Raw genomic sequence first — 21,417 nt, 5'->3', positions numbered from 1 at the left:
GGCTGCTTCTGGCCCAAAGCTTGCTGCGTCTTTAAGTTTCTGTTCACATAGGATGGCTGCTTTAGACACAGTCCTTGTACAGTAACCACGTGCTTACATCCCGTCCTTTTGAGCTCTGAGGAAGAAGGAAAGGACAAGGGGTCAACATACCTGCCACCTCTACTTAACATAGAGATTTCCACCTACGGTGTGAGTGTGGTCGTGTGGGGAGGCTTGGGGCCTGGCAGTTGAAGGGGAGGACGGAAGAGGACTATTTCTTCCTCCCCAAGCCAGCAAAGGTCTCTGGCCTTGGTTCCTTTGATAAGAGATTCACCAGCCTCATCTGATCGGCAGATGGAGGTATCTGCATTAGGCTGAGCTCCTGTGCCGGCTTTGTTACCACCTCTGACCTTTAGAAACTCCAACTCAGGACTTCAGATATATCTCCTTTGTCCCTCTTGCTTCACGCTTTTTGCTTAGTGACTTGGGGTAGGTCAAGTGTTCAGTAATTAAAGGGGTGGGGCTGGATGACCTCAGGCTGCCCCTGGGCCTTCACCTCTGAATCATCTCCCAGGTGGGTGGGATTTGCCTTGGCACTGGTAAGTAATAAGGCCTGTGGTGAGTGCCCTGCTGAAAACTTACCACCCACCATCTTGGAGCTTTGTGAAGTGGAACGACTCTCAGATTGATTGGGGTTTCCTTATTTTTGGAAATTAAAAAAACTCAGAAACCCGGTGGGATTTTTCTCCCCCTTTGGCTAGGTTACAAGGTACTGCAACCTGGAGCGGTTTCTGAGGGAGATCACTCTGGGCCTTCTCACTGGTTTCCCTGCGGTTTTCAGAGAGCTCAAAAGGGCCTGTCCTCTGGCTCAGGTGGTGGCTGGCAGAATGACCTGGGATTCTCTTCTGTGCAGGAACCTACTGATTTGGTTATCTGGGCGTGGTGTGCAATCATATTTTTATTTATGTCACCACCAGGGTGTCCTGTTGGACTCTCCTTTCATCCTCTCCAAAGGCTGCTGCTTGGTGTGGCTTTAGCAGCGGGTGGCCCATCTTTGGAGGCGCCTAAAGACTTGGAGTGGTGGCCCTGCGAGTTGTCGGTGGGGTTCTTGAAAGCTCTAAATATGAAAGACATGAGGCTTGTTTTCGCTGGAGGCTTAGAGGTCGGCTGGGGCGTTGAGCACGACCCACTGGAGGCCCCACGGTTTGGCCTTCAGGACGGGCCTCTTGCTCTGTACTCTGTAATGGCCACCCTCCCTCCCCGGCAGACACGCGCCGGCGGACAGACGAGAGGAGCAGCCACCTGGGCGGGAGGCTGCGGTGCCTTTGTGCCTTTCCTCCCGGGGCACGAGGTGGCAGCTGGAGGAGGGCTGGGGATGGCCCCGGGAGTCCCGCCAGGACGCCGTAGTTGGGGAGAAGTGGAATCTCTTCTCCCCCTCGCAAGCCTCGCCCGCATCGTAATTCTTTTTATTTTTACTTTCGAGCCATGTAAGGCATGCGGATGGGTAGGAGCGTTCCGGCGACACGTTGCCAGAGGCGCGGCGCCCGCCGGCCCGCGTGGCCAGAGCCCGGGGAAGGGACAGGCCGCGCGCTGCCCGCCCTACCAGACCCGCCGATCACGGTCGCGGCTGCCCGGGGTCGCAGAGCCCGCGCCGGCCACTCCCGCTCCGCGACGCCGCGGGAAGCGAGTCCGCGCGGCCCAGCCGGGTCTCGGCTCCGGCTGCGCCTCGGGAGCGCCCGGGCGCGGGTAGCAGGGCCGATCGTGGCGCGGGGAGCTCCGGCAAGGGCCGCCCCGGCGGGTCCACGCCCCGCGCCCCAGGCCGCTGGCGGCCCGGCCCACGTTTTCCCTCTCTCCCGCTCCCTCCGCCCCCTCCGCTCCGTCCCTCCCCTCCGCTCCCCTCTCTCCCCGCGCTTCCCCTCCTCCTGCCTGGTCATGTGTCGCCTTTTTTTGTTTGCAGTGGAAACAATTTCTCGCCGCTCGGCGCGCCCCGGCCCGACGCGCCGCGGCGGAGGCGAGCGGGAGGCGGGACGGGGCGGGGAGAGCGGCGGGGCCGGCGGGAGGACGCGCGGCGCGCCCGGCGGACGCCGCAGGTCCCATGCCGCGCCGCGACCCCCGCGCCCCTGCCGCCCGCCGCCCCGGGCTCGCCGCGCCGCGTCCGCGCGTCCTTAGCCGGGCCACCAAGCGATGCCCGCTGGGCGCCTGCGAAAGTTTGTCGGCTCCCGCTGAAGGGCAGCGGCGCCCCCGCGTCCCCGCGCCCCGCTCCGGCCAGGTGAGTTTGCTCCCCGCTCCCGCCCGCGCCCAAATGGGATTGGGGTGACTCGGCGCGGGGGCAGTCGTTCGAGGCCGTCCAGGAGGCGACCTCGCCGCTCTCGGCAGACCGGGGACTCCGCAGTTCCTGGGTGAGAGGGCCCGGGATTGGGGGGCCTGGCCGGGCGGGGAGACGGGAGCCCCCGAGCGGGGAAGTTGCCCAGTCCGAAGAGTTTCCTGCCCCGACGTGCGGGCTGTTTCCCGGTGCCTCGATTTCCGAAAAGCCGCCCTAAAGGAACAGAGTTAGTATTGTCCGCGAAGGACTGGATCCCCGCCGTTCCGGGCCGGGGCAGGGGGTGCCGATCAAGGGGAGACCCCAAGCCGACAGACAGCCTCCTAACAAAGATTCCCCCCCCCCCTCCCCAAACTGTGCAGGCTTGGCACCGGCAGAGAGAGTCTCCGGAGACTCTCGAGGCTTGACTCCTCCTCACCCCGGCCCTCTTTGAAACCCTCCTTGGGTCCTGGAGAAGTTGGGGGACGGCGGGCTTTTATTGATGTGTTTTTAAGGCTCGCCGCGGTGCGGCCAATAAAAGGTTTATGACATCTGACCGGCAGTGAAGGTATGCGAGCTCCCAATTGCACTGTATACGGGGAGAAGAGCAGTTTCCCCGTTGCCTGGCAACGCCGCTGATTGACGCGGGACGCAGCCAATCGCCGCTCCCGCAGGTCCCCTTGAAATGTTTTTGACAAGTACAGTAGACGGGAGTGGAGCGCGTGCGTGCGTGCGCGCGCGCAGAGGGGGGGTTGCCCCCTCCACCCCAAACTCGCAACTGCCCTGCTCGGCTTGGAGAGGATTTCTCAACTTTTTAAAGTTCACATTGAACATCTGTTCAGAGCTGGGCCAGTAATGTCTTTGTCAGTTATTTGGAGCCCTCTGGTAGTGGGCAAGAAACTAGCTTTCCTGCTGCATTTTCTCCGTTAAAAAGAAAAAAAAGATAAGAAAACACAGCAAGTCATAAAAAAACAAGAAGAGGGTGTGCGTGTGAGGAACGTAACCAATAGCAAACCGAAAAATTGTTAAGGAGGTCACTAGTGAATAACTATTTGCGGATCCGGTGGAGCAACCTTATTGGCAGCAGATTAAAAAATGTTTGCTTAACTGCAGACTCACATGATCCGGATTCTTTTTTTTTCCCCCTTCTAAAATAGGAGGAAAAAAAGATTTGGTGAATTATGTAGTTAGAGTATAATAAGGAAAACTCCTCAGCTGTGGTTTCTGGGAACTGTTTTTTAAAATGGAACTGTAGTGATCAGCAGCTCTTGATACCGTTGCTATAAAATGCGGGATTTATAGGGATGCAGTTAACAGTTGGAGAACATGGGGGGCACAGAAACACAAAGCAGACAAATGATCCACGGGTGCTGGGCCCCAGTAACCCTCTTTTCTTGACAGTGCTGTTTTTCTAATAAAACCATATTGCTGGCAATGTTTGTTTAAAACAAAAGAAAACGTGGAGAATAGCGTGTTGGTTCCTTTGGGAAGCTACTGACAAATAAGCAAATTAAAAAGAAAGAGAGCAGCATGTTGTCATAGCAACAGTGCAATTAAATTACTTTACTGTCAGCCATGATATAATTTTCCTGTTTGGAAGCTCAGGAGACATAAAACTTTCCTCTGGAGCTGAAGTTGACTTCAGTGGCTGGGTCGTTGTTCTCTTTTGTACTCGACCATGTGGATATTCCTGGTTATCAGAAAATTAGGTTTTTTGATGGGGGTACGTGGGAACTTTGAGAGAGACAAGCCTAATTTTGATTTGCTCGTAAAGAAGATAAAAGGAGAATCAGGCTGGTCTCTGTCTTACCCCCAAATTTAAGATACTAGATTATTCTTTAAAATGTGTCCCATACTACTCAGGTTAACCTCCTTTTTTGATGGAAAAATATTCCCTGTGGATGAACCCGAGGTAGGTATCTGAACTGCCCTGCTTCCATGGGACTTTGGTCTCTGTGGATGTTTTCTCTCCTTAGCGTTGGACATCTACCAGCAGCTCCAGAGAGCTCCCCCCCCCCCCAAGCCTTTGGTCTGTAGGTTCTGTTTGTCCACTTTTGGGGAGGGGGTCTGCTGCCATTCTCAGGCACCTTTGACTAGCTGTTTAGTGCCCCACATTATGCTTTCTAGAATCTCATTCTAGAGCTTCCCTAGCTGAAGTGGCAGTTATTTTAGGCATGTTATCAGTGGGCATTTCGAGCCTTAGAATGATCATGTCTTTGCTCTTGATGTGGTCATTCTTTTTTCTAGATAGACTGCTTGATCTTCTTACTCAGGGGTGGGGTGGAGGATAAAACAGACACCAAGCGCATTGTCTGAGCACTGTAGACGGAGAGTGGGAGACCTCTTTCATTATCTGACTGTTCTTTCCATCTCACATTGAGTGCTCAAGGGTTGAACGTGCCTTGTATCTGTCGGGGTCATTCTGTTTGTGGACTTGTCACCTCCCCCATTGTCTTTCCTCATCAGATATTTTACTCCCTGTTCTAGGTCATTGATAACAGTGGGGGAGGGGTAGAGTAGAATTCTGTAGCAGTTTTTGTTGGATTTGCCTTCCTGTCTTGAAGCTCTTGGTTGCTCTCCTGACTTTCTTCACCAATTTTAACTTCAGTTAATGGCTTATCTTCACATTCCCATGTATTTGTGTGGTGTCTGACGTTACTCACTTTTTTGTTCAGATTGTAGTGTCCCAAAGAGATTAAATGTACTTCCTCCTCCAGTTTGAATCCACAGAATTCCTTGGCATCACTCTTTAGACTTGCCAAGTGTTGTTAAAGTTGCAGTTTTAGGTCATGACTTGTGGTGAAAGAAGGAAAAAAAAAATCAAATAAAACACTACCAAATTGATGCCCATCATAGCCATAGTTCTGATTCCTAGTCAGTTGCAGCGGTCTTTGTATGGAAAGAGCTGAACTTAATCTGAACCAACTGGCCTTAAACTTATAGGTATGTCCTTATTTTTTTTGAGAAAGATAAACAGTGAGACCTGTCACCCAAAGTGACATGGGCTGTGGTTGCGCTTATTTTGTGGTGTTTATTGTGCGGCTCGAAAGAATTTTGTACATATTCATGTATAATAGGTAAACTGAGGCAGCAGGAAATAACTGATTTTTCCAGGGTCACAGTGGGAGTCTTCATAGATCAGGAAGAAGGCATTGTGGGATTTCCCATTCTTTTTTTTTTGATGTATAGTTGATTTACAATGTTGTGTTAGTTTCTGGTGTACAGCAAAGTGATTTTATACGTATATATATTCTTTTTTGTATTCTTTTCCATTGCGGTTTATCATAAGATATTGAATATAGTTCCCTGTGCTATACAGTAGGCTTATCCATTCTATATATCATAGTTTGCATCTGCTAATCCCAAACTCCCAATCCACCCCTCCCCCTCCCATTCTTTTCTTGGCATGTGCACATTAAAGGTGCTGTGAACATTTCCTGGCTTGTACTTAAGGAGTAACAGGTCATTGCGCTATGTGCGTGGTAGACCGAATTTACTGCTGTTAATCGGGCATCTCTGTGTGGTGGAATGTGGGTTAACGTCGCTCAGTGTGGGAGCCGTGAGGGGATGTTCCTAAGTGGTAGGGGGTCCACAGAGGTGGCAGGGGTGGGAGGGGGACATAATCATTAGGGAGGGTATGGCTGCCTCTCTGTTTTGGGTTTCACCGCCTCGTCTTCTCTCTCATGTGTTTCCCAGGAGCCTTCACGTAAATGGGTCCAGTCATGCCTCCCAGTAAGAAGCCAGAAAGCTCAGGAATTAGTGTCTCCAGTGGGCTGAGTCAGTGTTACCGGGGCAGCGGTTTCTCCAAGGCCCTTCAGGAAGACGATGACCTCGACTTTTCTCTGCCTGACATCCGATTAGAAGAGGGGGCCATGGAAGATGAAGAGCTGACCAACCTGAACTGGCTGCACGAGAGCAAGAACCTGCTGAAGAGCTTCGGGGACTCGGTCCTGCGGAGCGTCAGCCCCGTCCAGGACCTGGACGATGACACGCCCCCATCCCCTGCCCACTCCGACATGCCCTACGATGCCAGGCAGAACCCCAACTGCAAGCCCCCCTACTCCTTCAGCTGCCTCATATTTATGGCCATCGAGGACTCGCCAACCAAGCGCCTGCCGGTAAAGGATATCTACAACTGGATCTTGGAACATTTTCCGTATTTTGCAAACGCACCTACTGGGTGGAAAAACTCAGTGAGACATAATTTGTCCTTGAATAAGTGTTTTAAGAAAGTGGACAAAGAGAGGAGTCAGGTAAGCCTCTGGGTCTGGAACTCAAGTTTTTCTTTTTGAAATTAAACATGTTTCTCCATTAATAAAAAATGTTCAGGAATGTAAATTCACCACATGGAAGTAGCAGTTATAAAACGGGTAATTCTATCTCATTTCATTCATTTAGATAATTGTCAAGAACTTCCTTTTCCTGTGTTTGGTGTTTCTAAAGCCAGATTGAGGGTTTCCCACTGGGGAACATGGTTACAAAACAGTGGCTTACAGACTTGATTGGTTCTGAGTATCATCGTCCTTCAGAGTCGGTGGGTGGGTCCCCCTTTGGTTTTGGAGACCAAACAAAGGTCTGTATTCTGAGGGCAGCCATGAACCATGAGGTGTGTGTGTATACATACATATATATATATATGTGTGTCTGTGTGTTGTGTGTATATTTGAGGAAAGTTGCCACCGAGGGCTAGAAAAAAACGGCATCTATTTTCGTTCTGAATATTAACTGGGAGAAAGGCAGCTGGTCCAGGATTCTGGAATAAATGCACAGTGGTGGACATTGCGGGGGGCGACTTGAGCATCCTTATATACTCCAAGACCGAAGACACGAATTGCCCAGGTGACTCTCTTGAAATCGGGTGTCTACAACGTGTCTGGCAACTTTGAAACTCCCTCTGAGTACGGAAGGTGGGCTGAGGGTAAGGTTCCCATTCAAGACTGACTTTCAGAAGGTGGAATTTTGACTTTAAAGCCTTTAAAGCTCGAGCTTCGTGGTTCGCTAAAGGAAGACAGTTTTAATAATTTGCTTTATTTTTCTTGTAAGGAACACGATAGGTACGGTAGAAATAGGATTGACTGTTAGAGCTGGAAATCAAAATTGTGACCTAGCTTGGGGTTCTGAAAAGTAATGTAGCCACAGTTAAAATCACTTGCCAGAAAACGTACTCTCCACAAAGTTGTTGTGTTGCCCTATTCTCACGGTTTTGGTTTCCGTGTGAGTGGTGCTGTGGTGTGGAGCTGGCGGTCTGCTTTCCATCCTTTTTAAAGTTCAGGTTCGGGCTCAGGACCACTCTGGAGGGGGCTCAGCAGCTGTGCAGGGTCGGGGCCTTTCATTTCTTTCTCTCCAGGAACAGGTATGTGCTTCCAGTTGAATCTTGAGCCTGAGAAGATTCTACTTGTCCTTGGCCTGGAAGACTACGACTGTGGCAGTGGTGAAGCCCTATTTTTCCTTGCTGCCACTGGGCACGTTTGTCTGCAGATGCTGTTCACCCCGAGTTTATGTTAAGATGGAGCGTGGGCGTGCAGGGTTTCAGGAGGGTGTTGCCCAGGAAGAGGAAAGATGTGGAGACTGAGGAGCTTTGCCGCTGATCGTGGGTGCAGGTGGCGCCTGGATCCAGCGTGCAAGTGTGAACACTCCTGAGTGCTCTGGGCCCTGCCTTCCCAGTTACGTACTTATTTTTATGTAACTGTAACAATCGGGGGGCACTGCTGTTGTCCCCAGGTGTCCATCACTTGCCCTCCTCCCCTCCGCATCCCAGAATGGGCATCCGAAGACTGACCTCCGGACTTGGCTCTGCTGAGCATTTTAAGATCATTCCTTGAACTTAGAGAAAATTCGCCACTCCCCTGTAAAGAACCAAGTCTGTGGTCTTAAAAACTTCCATATAGGTGGGTCCTCAAGAAAGGGAAAATCTTGGGAAGCAATTCCAGGGTTAGAAGGTAGAGAAGAAAGGGCTGTCAGGTCCGCCAGAGCAGCACGTCCCTGATGAAGCAATGATCAGGGCTTTAAGTTGGTGTGAAATGATTCCGCAAGTTACCACATGCCTGGGTCGGCGTGTTTGTCATCACGCCGGGGCACATAATAGTCATTTAGCAAATGCACACTCTGAAATGTTAAACAAGACCAGCTCCAAAGTATGCAGAGAGACCCGGGAGTATTATTCATCAGCCTGGGGAGTGACAAGCAGGCGTTGGATGGCACCCCGGCAGGCGCGCCATCTCCCCCTTGCACCCCCCTGCCCCGCTCTGGGAGTCGTGTTTTCCTGGGGCGATGGTTGTCATTCCGCAGATAGCGCCTGTAGAAAGGGAATGGTTTTAAGGGCTTGAGTTTGTTCATCTTGTGAAATGTTGAGCTCTGGCTTCCTGGGCGTACCGACCTGTATTAACATGCTTCAGATCAGATGCCAGTCACTTTTGCGGCTGGGAGTTTGTTCCCGGGGTTTGTGATGCTGTGAGAACAAAGCAAGGTGTGTGAACTCCCCACTTTACTCCTCTTTCCTCGGATAACCCTGGGGCCAGCTGCTGGCTGCCCTGAGAGGGGCCGACTCCCGGGTACCCTCAGGCACTGGTCTCGACCCATTCATTTGTGGTTTTCTCCGGTGGCCAGCTGAGTAAGGGAAAGGCATTTCCCTCACACTCTGCCCAGGGGAAGCTCCTCGGGCTCTCAGGTAAGCTCATGTTTTCCCAGAGGATTTTACTTGGCTGTAGCTCCCGTGCTGAGGTTCTGCTGCAACACAGAGACTAAATGTGCCCAAATGTTGGTGAGAAAGATGCCAGGGGAAGGGGAGGATGGAAGCCTTGCGAGCTGTGTTTGCAGAGTTAGCCATTCCGCTTTTTGTTTTCTTTTTAAAAGTGTGGGACATGGTTTTAAACTTGGCATAAGCATGAGAATGCAGAATGTGGTGTGATCCTTGTCCCTGGGGGCCTTGGGACAGTCCCCTGCCGCACAGCTGCTTGGCTGGGGTGCTGGAGTGGGAGCACCCTGGGTGGCACCAGAATCACCTGCGGCACTTACACACAACCGCCACGTCTCGGCCCCTTCCTGGAGACTCTGATTCAGTGGGTTTGAGGTGGGCTGGGGAAAACTGAAATTCTGATAAGCTTCATAGGTATTTCTGATTTACAGCCGGATTTGGGACTCCTTGAACTAGATCCCCTTTTGGGTTCTTTCCAGTGCTGAGATTTCATCAAGGACATATTCTCATGAATGGGTAAGTTAGGTGAGAATAGAGGTTTTTTTTTTTTTTTCCTTCCTGTTTTATCTCTAACAGGACTTTGAAAGATAGAGGTTTTTTTGTTTGTTTGTTTTGTTTTTGTTTTTTTTCCAATCATGGAAAATTTCAAACATATACAGTAGAGAGAATCAGTCACTGTACAGTAGTGACTGCATACAGTAGTACAGTGACTCTGTATAACCAGCATCACCGCCCACACCAGATTTAGTAGTTAACAAGGGCTTGCCTCTCTTACTTCGTTCTTTTTTTTTGCTGTTGCTTAAGTATTTTGAAGCAAATCCTAGCCCTCATGTCATTTTATCCCAACATATTTTAGTGTACGTAAGAACAGTTTGCATAACCACAATGCCAGTGTTACCTCTGATAAAGTGAACAGGTCTTTGGCCTCACCTAAAGCCAGATCTGTGTTCAGATATCCTGGATGGTTTACAAAATGTTTGTTTGAATAAGGATCCAAACATTGCTTACACATTGCATTTGGCTTTGTTTCTTCAGCCTGTTTCCATCCACGGCAGACCCCTGCCCCTTCCTTGTCAAATAGACCCCTCCACGTAATATGTCTGCTTCACTGGGGTTTCATTAAGCTTGTTCCTCTGTCCCCTTGTACATATATTCTGTGAAATGGAAGTAAGTGCTAAAAGGCTAGATCACATTCCGGCTTGTTTTCCCTCAGGAATACTTTATAGACGAGTCTCGTGCCTCCTCACATCAGGAAGGCTGGTTGACCCACTCCTGGGGATGCTGCACTTGTGTTGTGGGTTCATGTAGAGTCGGCTGCTCCCTCCTCTGCAAAGTCCCTATCAGCCTTTCATCTCACGGTTTCATCTATGGATGCCCTTTGCCCACATCAATCAAGATTGAGGTCCAAAGTCTGGGATTAAGTTTTGTTATTTCCTAAATACAGTTCTTAGTTGGAACCATAAGATTAGCATGTACTAACCTCTCTTGAGTATTTGTAAATGAGGAGTAAAGTGTACTTTTAATTTTTTTATAAACTGGATTATAATGGCTCAGGGGTGTGTGTTGCTATTTCTGTGCTTTTTCTTTACTTCCCCTCTTGACACTTTAACAAAACACATTGTTGTCATAACAGGGTTTATAAAGGAAACAGTGTACAGAAATATGTTTATTATATCCAGGGCTGAGGGCTTTAAGTACAGTTTTAGCTTGTAAATATAAGCAGCTTGTCTTGGTTGAAAGAGGCCTGGATTGGAAGCCAAGATACCTGGTTCTAGTTTTGATGCTGGAGATACATGGCTGTCTTGGGCCTCAGTTTTCTCAGCTATAGAAGCAAGAGTTTATTGTTACTTGAAGCTTCTTAATTTGGGGTCTATGAATGTGAGAGGCTTTGCAAACAGCCTGAAATTATTGATAACATGTCACGTGACTATGCATTTTCCTAGAGGATCTCAAGATTTTGTTTGATCGGTTTTTAGGTTCTTAATGGGACCTCTGACCCTGGAAAGGTGCAGAACCACTGGTGTTTTATAATAACAATAGTGGACTTAATATGGCACACTTGCTTTGTGCTTTCCCAATATATCATTTCTTTCTCATTACAACCCTATGAGGTAGGCCCTAGTTTCATTCTTAAAATAGATGATGAGTTAAGCTCAGAGTGGTTAAGCAACTTGCTGGAGGTCACACAGCTAGTAAGTAGCACAATAGGAATTCACCTGAATTCCCTGCAAATCTAAAGGGCATGTGCTGAAATTAACTCTGGTGCCTGAGCACACTTTCTCAGTGTAGACGCTGCTGTAGATGATCTCTATGTGCTTCCTCAAAGTAGCCTATGAACATGAGTTACAGGGAAATTAAAATAACCCAGATAAACTCAGAATTTACTCTGCGGGTACAGGATAGAGAAAGGTAAATATAGAGAATATTTTTGTGCTGTCAGGATGGGGCCAAGCTCTGTCCTTGTCAAGCAACTGGAAGGGTGTCGGCGTTTGCACAAAGCCTATCATGGCCCTCCAGCTCCCTGTTTCCAGGCTCTTCCCAGGCCCCCTGCCTCCCAGGTCGCCTCCACTGAGGTCTGGCCCAAGTTCAAAGCCCCTTCTCCCTGCATAGACACTGTTTATACAAGTTCTCCCTCCAATTCCCAGCCCCCTTGATGTTCGCTTTTCCATCCTGGTGGATGAAGTTCTTTTTCAAAGGCAGTTTTGAAAATGTAGCACCTCTTATATGGCAACACCCCCATACCACAGTTGCTCTCATTCCCTCCTCTTGGGGGTGCAACCACAGAATCAAGAGCATTTCCCTTTCCCGTGTAATAGCCACCATCCCTGTGATGGTCACTTTAGGAAGAAGAAAGCCCTTAACTACTACTGTTATTATTTTTGGGGGATGGGGATAAATGATGCTCTTTGAAAAACTGTGGAGTTCTGTCCTGATGAGTAAATTACTAAAAATCAGGGTAATGTGGGATGGTAGGACATGCAAAAATGAGATGAAGTGTATAAGATTCTTCCATGGCCTCTGGGGCAAGTGACGGTCCTGTTTGTCCCTGAGCTGGCGCTGCCCTGGACAGCAGTAGGAACACAGCCTCTTTCTCACCAGCGCCCGCTGCCTGGCAGGCTGCTTTCTATTGTCTATGCTATAGGCTGTGTAGCCTTGGAAGGTTGAAACCTTACCAACCTTTCAGGCCGTCTCTGGGGGCCCTGAAATAAACATACCCCCATGTCACAGGCCCTGGAATAGGAAGCACTTCATACCAGCATCCTCAGGGAGGCCAAAAAAATCTATATACTGCCTTCGGCCACGCTGCCCCACCGATCTTGCCCATTCGTTCCTTCCAGACACTGCTCTTTCTTGATTCTTCCAGGCATAGATGCTTTGGCTGGGGGGACATTTCTGTTGTCTTGCTCTTGCCAGCTGTTCATTGCTCATTCATTCATTCGACAAACTTTTTAAAGCACCTGTTGTGCTCAGTACGTACTATACTTAACTATACTAAGTGCTAAAAGGGTACAAGATTGAATGTGAATGTGGCCACGGCCTAGAATTGAATTGAATTGAATGTGGCCATGGCCTAGAAAGACTTCGTGGTCCAGTGAGCCCCACCTGCAGAAATTCCTTCTAGCTAACGGAATTCACCAGCAGAAGCCCTTCTTTCAGCGCTCTCTCCCCCTTTTACTTACCTGTTTCTGGTTTCTCACATCATTGCTTTTCTGGCCCTTCCATTTCAGGGATACCCTGCTTTTCTAGTCCCCACAGTGACTCCCCTGCTATTGACCTTGATGAGGGTCTATACACGTGTTCTGGAAAGCTTGGTTCTTTGGGATCACAGGGCCCCATTAATGTATCTGTCCAGTATCACTTTGCAGGGTAGGGCTTGGTAGTCCCTAGGCAGGTCTATGAGGTGCTTCTTCATCGATGTACTGGCTGGATATGCAACCAGCAAGAAATTATTCTCAGAACGTCCCCTGTTGAGCTGAAGAGGCTCTAGGATTTCCCTTTGAAATCACTTTAGCAGCAGGATAATTCTCTGTGCTAAATAATATAGGAAGTTGGCACACCGATCTCCTATGTGAAAGTCATGTGTTTCGCTTCTTTCACAAATAGTGATGGGTTGTTGGGATTAATCAGTATCCTCTCATGGAGCCCTTGGCCATCTTAATGCTCTTAAGCTTTAGCAATATGATGGCAGATTGTAGATTTTTTAGAAAATTCTGTCTCCTTCCCAGTGGACATTTTTGCACTTGAAACAGATGATGATATATTTAAAAGCTAATGTAATGTTCGTTTCGATGATACTGTGTTTATTAGGCTGGTCTTTTGTTTGCAGATTTGGGATTCGTGGACCCCTTTAAGTGTTTAATTCTTTTTCTCCACCCTTGTCGCTTTTAACTCATTTGCTGCTTCTCTCAATGAGTACATCCAACCAGCCCTGTAAGAATTTGTCTTGGCTGCATTTGCTTCAACACTGGCTTAAAGTTTTCAGACAGTAGGAATTCCATCCCGCCGCTCCTGTGGAATGCCTCCCTGTTAGTAGAACATCAGTATCTTATTGCCTGTAATTTCAGGGGCTTCGAGCACCTTCTGCTTATTAGTTACTTTATTCAGTAGAATTATTTGGTGATATCAAAGGTTAAAATTAAAAACGAGATTTGGTTCTTGCCTTTTAGGAGTTTACATTCCAGTGAAATAGGAGACACTATAAAAATATAAATAAAGAAGAGTAAACCGTCACAGGTATGAGAAGTGTGCCAGATCGGTAAGTGATTGGTTTCATTGAGGTCAGTCAAGGAGGCTTCCCCTCCCCAACGAGGGGCACGTGGAGCTGAGATAAAAGACAGTAATGGACAAGTTTTGAATATTCCTTACGGGGGGTGGGGCGGGAGGGCACTTGAATAAATTGTTAACAAAGCATGAATGAACATGAGACCTCCAAGAATGGAGTAGTTAGGATGAGGTTTGACTGTTTCTATTATAAATAGAAACTCCAAATAACAGTGAATTAAGCTAGAAGTGCATTGCTTTGTCACATAAAGTAAGTCTTGAGGAATTGGACAGAGATCAACATTCCGTTTATCTTTCTGCTCTACTGTTCTTAGTACACTGCTGGTTTCCATTCTCAAAGTCGTCTTATGGTCCAAGATGGCATCTGCTACCTTGTTCTCATTTTAGGAAGCAGAAAGGGGTATGCAGGGAAGGACAAAAGGGGGTTCCATTGAGTTACCAATTTAAAGGAGCTTTTCCAGAAACACCCCCCCTCCCCCCCCCACTCTGCTTTCATCTTATTGGCTAGCACCTGGCCACATGACCCCTCTTGGCAGCAAAGAAGGCTGGGGAGTGTAGTCTTTTAGCTGAGCCCATTGCAGTCCCAAATAAAATGCTGGTTTTCTTACTAAGCAAGCATGAGATTTTCTGTCACAGAGGTCTAGGCGGTCTAGGAGATGCATGTTGCTGGACCCAAGGGTTGTGTTGGAACAGTATCAGAGAAAAGGAAAGAGAGAAATGGGTGGTCGGGGAGGTTATGTAAATGAGTATGAAGAATTGGTGAGGAGCTAGGATGCTAAAGGGGGAAATTTAAATTGCTCTTGTAACTTAAAGCAGAGATGATGGCCCGTTTTTCAAATATTCCAGTTAATCAGCGTTTTGCTTCCAGATATTCTGGTTAAATTGCGTTTAATATCTTCAAACGCAATAGCTTGATAGAGGTGAAGATGTAGTCTGTGGCAGGTGTGATAAGAAGAAAAGCAAGGGAAATATATGGTTGAAGATAGGGAGGAACGTAAAGTAGTTCTTTTAATAATAACTTGATGGTTTGCTGTGCGAGGTTACTGACAGTTCCAAGAAGAGAATGAAGTCTTTGATTTACGTGTGTGTGTATGTGTCTGTGTGTGTGTGCACGCGTGCTGTTTGAGGACCTTGGCTTGTGAACTCAGCAGGAGACCAGTAAATACTGGCAGAGTGACTGTGCTGCTTCTCAGGGGAACAGGCTCTCCAATTACCCTTCCTTCTCTTCCTTTTGTCCCCACAGGGTTTGTAGGGGGTCCCCTCTGGGCCCACTGGGGTCAAGGTCAGTGTTGCCTTCCACTTATTGGAGCTCTGTGAAGGGCCTCATAGAAAGCGGTGACTGTCATCCTTGAGGGACAGGACCCATAAATGATTTAACTGATGTCATTAGATAGAAAACAGTCAGCTAGCAGAACACTTGTACGTGCGTACTTCGTTTTTAGAAGAAAAGGCCAAGTTATGTGAGCACTGACTCCAATCATGGCTGTCGTGGAAGGAGAAAAAAATCCAGTCTCCTGGCACCAGAGGACAGGCAGTGTGGCACAGAGCTGGAGTGCAGAGTCACGCTAAGTACTCCTGGAATACTTCACGGAATGCTGAGTTCCTTCTAGAATCTTCCCTAGATGCAGTCATGTAAAGTGAGAACCCGCATTCGCAGCCAGTTCTGAGACCCTACGGAAGCCTTACTTTGCAAAGTAAAAATTAGACTCCTCACTTACAAAAACAAGTAGAAGTACTTCTACTTCATAGTAGAAGTACTTCTACTTCATTGTAGAAGTATTTTCAGCAGTGGTGCATCTGTGCCACATGTGTTTGTGGAGGGCCAGGCACTGTTCTGGGTGCTGGGGATACAGTGGTGACCTGTGATGGTCCCGCACATTTCTCCTGGACCATCCATGGGGTGGGGGCAGGGAGGGTGACAGGGAGGCACGTGTTAAACAGTAGATCCATACATGGACACATAGGTGCTGTATCAGATGATGATACATGCAATGAAGACAGTAAAACGGGATAATGTACCAGAGAGGGGTGGGGAGGAGAGAGGCAGGCTTCCTGGAGGAGCTGACTGGGCCATGCCTTGAATGGCAAGAGGGATGCAGCCAAGCAAAAACTTGGGACAGCGAGAACAGCATGTGCAAAGGCCCTGAGGTGACAGTGGCTTGAAATGTACAAGGAATAGAAAGAAGACCTGTAGGAAGTATGTCAGTGAGGGGAGAATGAGGTGTTTAAAGGGACTGGAGGGGGAACATCTGTTTGGGGCTTGTTCCTGTGGTACAGGTTAGAGATGATGGAAACGATGCTGGCTTAGACCAGGATTGGGATTTGCAGATGAAGGTGTATGTGCAAACGTGGGTTGGGAAGTGAGATGGGGGTTAGAGCAAAAAATACTATTTTGACCATGTTAAATTTGAGATGACTTTTGAACATCTAGGTGGGGCTATCAAGTCGGAAGTTTGATATGTGAGTTTCAAGCTCACTAGAGAAGTCGGAGTAGAGGTATAAATCTGGGACGCATTAGCGCTTATCTGGTGGAAACTAAAGAGGATTTCTGGATTACCTCTCCATCAGAGAGGAGCTGAAATCAAACCTCTATTTTAGTTCTGTAGGAAATTATATTTCCATTAGTGTTTGACTAGAAAATTCGTTTTGGGGTATATTCAGCATGGCGAATAAAAACAAAAGAGGTTTATATTTAGAGGGAATAACTCCGAATTATTTCAAACATAACTTATTTGTAGTTATGGTAGTTAGTGCCTGTAGTTTTGTAGGCAGAAGAGAACAATTTTTGCTCCTTGTAACGAGGGTATAACTTCTAAATGTGTTCAGGGCCGGTGGCATCTCTGATATGACGAGAAAAATGCACTCCACTAAACATCCCATTTAGTAGAGCCCCCTAACCCATGGCTTTGGCGAGTTCCCTGCCATCTGGTCTCTGGCTGGAGAGAGGAATTTTTCTTGTATATGTGTCTCCATAGCAACGAGTTTGCATTTGATATGGTAAGTAAGCAGTTGCCTTAGCAACGGAGTTGCTGATGTGGTGGCTCCCCTGCTTTCCGGGAATGGATAAGCTGACCAAACTAGTTTCGATGTATCGTGTAGGGTGCTGTATTGTAGGGCTGCACACGCTGGCCCTGCTAGTGTAAAATCAGTCCTGCTTTAAAAAGAGATCGCTGCCCCTCCCGCTTCCAGAGGAAGGGCTTACCCAGGTAATAAATCAGACAAAAGTAGTTGCTGTCAGTTGAAATAGATTCTAAGAGGGATCTCCTGGTGGAATTTATTTAGTTTCATTTAAGGAGAATGTCCTCGTCAGGGTGCATTTGGTTGCAAGGAAAACAAAGTCACTCAAGTTGCCTTAAGTAGAAGAGTAGTCCTCCCAAGGACATAATAGTCCCATGGACCAGTGGTGACAAGTGGTAAAGCACATCTGGGGTCCATGGCGATTGGAACTGCTCCCTCTGTCCCTCTGTGGCCACACGGATGCTCATCCCTGCCTTTCTCTGGGGATCCATTCCAGTCTCCTCGTAGTAGCCTGGCTTCCCCCGTGTGGCTCTTGATTTCCGCTTCCTCACACCAGTGGCTTGATGAGGTGGCGTGTTGACGCCAACCCTTGCGATGTGATGGCCCCAGTGCCCGTCATCTCTGTGCAGTGTCCTTGTCATCGTTTCAGAGTCACAGACTTGTCCTCCCTGAATCAGATGTTCAGCCCTGGTCACAACAGGGGCAGGGTCCCGTGGATCAAGGCAGCTGCTGGGACCATCGCTTCATCTGGGGTGGGGACTGGGCTTGGGCTTGGGCTTGAAACATGCCTGCAACAAAAACTTTTCTGGAAAGCCTTTGGTCTTTGGAAACATTTTAATAATGCAAAGAAAAATAATAAATAACTCTGAAGTATTTTGTGATTTCTGCTTCCCTTTGTGTCCCCTCAGCATCTCTCCAACAGATAACGGAGATTTTCACACCAGAGAATTCGGGGACTGTCTTGAGCCTCCCTTCATTAATGGCCTCTGTGATGACTTCATCTTTCTTGCATTTCATTTCCGTAGATTTGGGGCTGGTGGTTCTCAAACTAGCAAAGTTTTTCTTTGGTGGCTACTTTTTCCTGCCAGCTGCCCTCAAATTGCCTGTAATCACAGGGTTGATTGATTACCAAAAATGATGAACTCTAGCCCCCTGTTCCAGACAGGAGTAAATGTCATCTATCCAACACAAGTTGTCCTGATTTTCAAGAACAAGAGATTGGGTAATGGTTCTTGCTAATAATAATAACCATTGTGTACCAGCCCCTGTCATCACATTGAGATGTTCAAAATGGGGGGAAAAATGTAATTACTTCATGCCAGGGACTGGAGATACAAAGAGATTATGAAACTCTGGTGGAGTAGACTGGGCAAAGATAAAAAGAGACCAGGAAAGTATCATTTGCTAATTGCCAAGGGATTGATTGTCCAATGGCCAGAATTACACGGTTTGGGAATCCAAAGGAGAAAATGATCCCTGAGGGTTAGCAGAGCCATGGGAGAAATCCCAGAGAGGAGATGGAATTTCATTAGCTGGGTGGCCAAGACTGGGGCTGGTGACAGGGAGATAGGAGGTCACTGGGGTTGTTAGGGTTAGGTTGGACACGGGGGTGGGAATGCATTTGGGGAAGACTGGGTCTGAAAACGGGAACTGACATTTTCACAGGTCTTGTTGGGGGCTGTTTGTAATTGTGTGAGGCATTTGTATCCATGATCTTGTAGCTTTCCAACAACTGTAAAAGTAGATACTATGTTCTATTTATAAGTGGGGAAACTGAGGCTCAAAGAAATTCATTGGCTTGCCAGTGAAGTGACCCAGCCAGATGTTGAACCAAGATCTGGGACTTTTGCTTTTGCCTGAAGCAGAGGGCTCCTGTGGGATAGAGAGGGAAATAGATTTGGAAAGGTCAGTTGAGCTGGACTTTGGGGGTCTTGAGTGCCACGCCAAGGGGTCTAGACTTTGCTCCTAAGGCAGGGGGGAGCCCTTAGACATTTCTGAGCAAACCCAGGGCATATACAAAGCTGGAGGCAAGTGATTCTTGCTTATGTCTTCAAGGTTTTGGCAGCAGCCCTGTCCTCTGCTGCAGAACTTCCTGCTGCCCAGAAATTTATGGAGAAAAAGACCATGGCCAGCTCTGACTAATTTTCAATAGATTTAACTAACTTGGGCCAGATTTATAAACAACAAACACTCTGCAGCTTAGTTTTCATTTTAAGTGTTTTGCTCTTGTTTTTATTTAATGAATTGTTTTCACTGATCATTGCTTTTATTTGTTGGTGCCACCACTTCCTATGAATGACCTGACCATTCTGGAATTCCTAGAGTGCATAGAGGAATGAAATGAGCGACCCACCCACTCGGCACTGCCCTGCGGATTTAATCATTTTTTGGTGTCCGGGTGGATCTTTCCCTCTTCTGGTTTCAGGTGGTAACATCTTTTCCCCTTTGGCATTATAGGTAAACACAGTAATATTAACCCTTTAGTTCTATGGGAAACAGGGTCAAATAGGTGATTTCTTTCATTCCTTTGTTCATTCAACTACCTTGAGTTCTTGGAATGTGGAGGGCATTGCGCTAGATGCTGTGGGGGACACAGAGGTATAAGATGGGGTCCTTGGGGACACTTTGGGGTCATCCCTGATGCTTCCCTCTTTTTCACCTCCATACCCAGTCAGTTACAAATGTCCCTTGATTCTGCCCCCTTCATGTCTCTCTGGCCATCCCTTCCTCTCTAACCCTACTGTTGCTGATCTTCATTGTTTGCTGGGTGGTGCAGGAGCCTCCTAATCCCTTCTCCACCTCCCCTTCACTTTACTGTGTCCCCTCAAGTCCGTCTAAACAGGGCTGCCAGAGGGCTTATTTAATTCACAGCCCTATAGTGGCTCCTGTTACCTGGAGTGGTTGATCTCAGAGTGTGGCTCTGACCACCAACCTAGAATGATCTAGAGTGTTTATTAGAAATGCAGATTTCTGAGCCTTAGCCCAGACTTCCTGAGAATTTCTGGTGGTGCTGTCTGGGCATCTGCATTTAAGCACACTCCACAAATGATTCTTTTTTACACTGAAATTTTCAGAAGCAGCTCTTAGAGGACCAAGATCAAACTCTTCAGCTGGGCTTATAAAGTCTGCTTTCCTTATACTTTGTATTGTGGAAGATGTTAATACTGTAGTATAATGGACTTCAGTGTACCATGTAACCGTCATGGGAGTCCACACACCATATGTGTCATTAACATGTGACCTATCTTGTTTCATCCGACCTCCCCCTGACCCTTCTCACGCCACCCCCAACCACCATTATTTAAAGCAAATCCCAGGCAGTGTATCGTTGTATCTACAGATATTTCAGAATGTATCTCTAATACATAAGAACTCTCAAACACACACAAACACACCCCCGCACCTCGAAACCGTTATCACTCCTAAACCTAATTAACCATGATTCTTTACTATGTCTAAAATCCAGTCCGTTTTAGAATCTATCTGATTGCCTGTTTAAAGAAAAAAAAACTTAGCAGTGTTTTTTTCAAATTAGAATCCAAAGAAGGTCCACATGTGACATTTGGTTGACATACAGGGTTTCCCCCCACTGTCTGAAAATAGAGCATTCCTATGAAACCTTTCGTAGGACACGTCTTGCTAACGGATGCACAAAATAAATCAGGGTAATGCACAGACACTCACAGACACAGTTCAGAGCTGTGGCGGTTTGATGCTGAGATACTGAGTGTGGTTCCTGGGGAAGGAGCTTAGTGGGGGCCCCCCCTTGCTGCTGGGGTATTTGCTGCAAAAAACTGAACGCTATTGTCACTTTTTGCCTTTTCTCCTAAAAGCAAAGAGCTTCGGATTTCTTTCTGTTAGTGAAACAAGTACTAAAATAGGTCTTTTGTAAAAGGGAAGTGGCATGAAGCAAACTTTCGCAAAGCAGGGGATACCTGTATCTCTTCAAATCTCTTCAATCTCTTTTTAATCTGTGCTCCTTCCTCTTCCTTTTCTTCCCCTCATCATTTAAAGGAAGCTGTCTTCCCGTTTCATCCTCTTCTCCTGTCATTATTCTGATATTCCAGTCCTTCTACTGAATCTCTGGGCTCTGTTCCTGCAAAAGGCCATGTGCTCTAATGCCGACTTTGAGACTTTGACTTGCGTACGCTGTTCCCTCTGCCTGGATTGTTGCTCCTCTTTTCTCTTCTGGACGCTGCATTCTCACCTTGGAAGACCCAGCTGACCTGCACCCCTCAAAACCTTCTCCAAGCCATCCCTACCCATTTTAGTTTTTGTTCCCTATTATTTTTCAGCACTTACTTTGCAGTGTAATTATTATTTTTCAGCACTTACTTTGCCCATTATTTTTCAGCACTTACTTTGCAGTGTAATTATCCCCTTAGTATCTGTCCCTATGGTGTTCTCGCTTCACTCCTCTCCCCACACTGAGGCTGAGGGCAGGGACCACATGGAATCTACTTTTGCACCCCCTGGAATCAGGGGGTGCCTGGTATATGGTGGGTAATCTTTTTTTTTTTTTCATTTCAAAATATTTTGTCTAGTTCCTCTTTTTTTTTAAATTGAAATATAGTTGATTATATATATATTTCAGATTATTTACCATTATAGGTTATTACAAGATATTGAATATAGTTCCCTGTGC

At 47.4% G+C, this 21,417-nt stretch overlaps 1 protein-coding gene across 4 annotated transcripts in view; it reads left to right on the top strand.

Annotated features, from left to right (window-relative positions):
- FOXN3 (forkhead box N3) overlaps nucleotides 1-21,417 on the top strand; it is a 396,925-nt gene that overhangs the window by 160,183 nt on the left and 215,325 nt on the right. For 3 of the 4 annotated variants that reach the window (XM_061182797.1, XM_061182796.1, XM_061182794.1), the window contains exons 1-2: nucleotides 2,042-2,248; nucleotides 5,975-6,531. In XM_061182797.1, coding sequence (XP_061038780.1) covers nucleotides 5,989-6,531 — 543 coding nt within the window. In that variant the 5' untranslated portion in view covers nucleotides 2,042-2,248; nucleotides 5,975-5,988. Of the gene's footprint in view, nucleotides 1-2,041; nucleotides 2,249-5,974; nucleotides 6,532-21,417 lie in introns of those variants that run through there. The other variant, XM_061182795.1, reaches the window with a different exon arrangement.

This window comes from Eubalaena glacialis, chromosome 2, assembly GCF_028564815.1.
Source record: "Eubalaena glacialis isolate mEubGla1 chromosome 2, mEubGla1.1.hap2.+ XY, whole genome shotgun sequence".
NCBI classification, from domain to species: domain Eukaryota; kingdom Metazoa; phylum Chordata; class Mammalia; order Artiodactyla; family Balaenidae; genus Eubalaena; species Eubalaena glacialis.
Note: the sequence above shows the minus strand (reverse complement) of the source record. Positions and strands in the feature narration are given on the sequence as shown.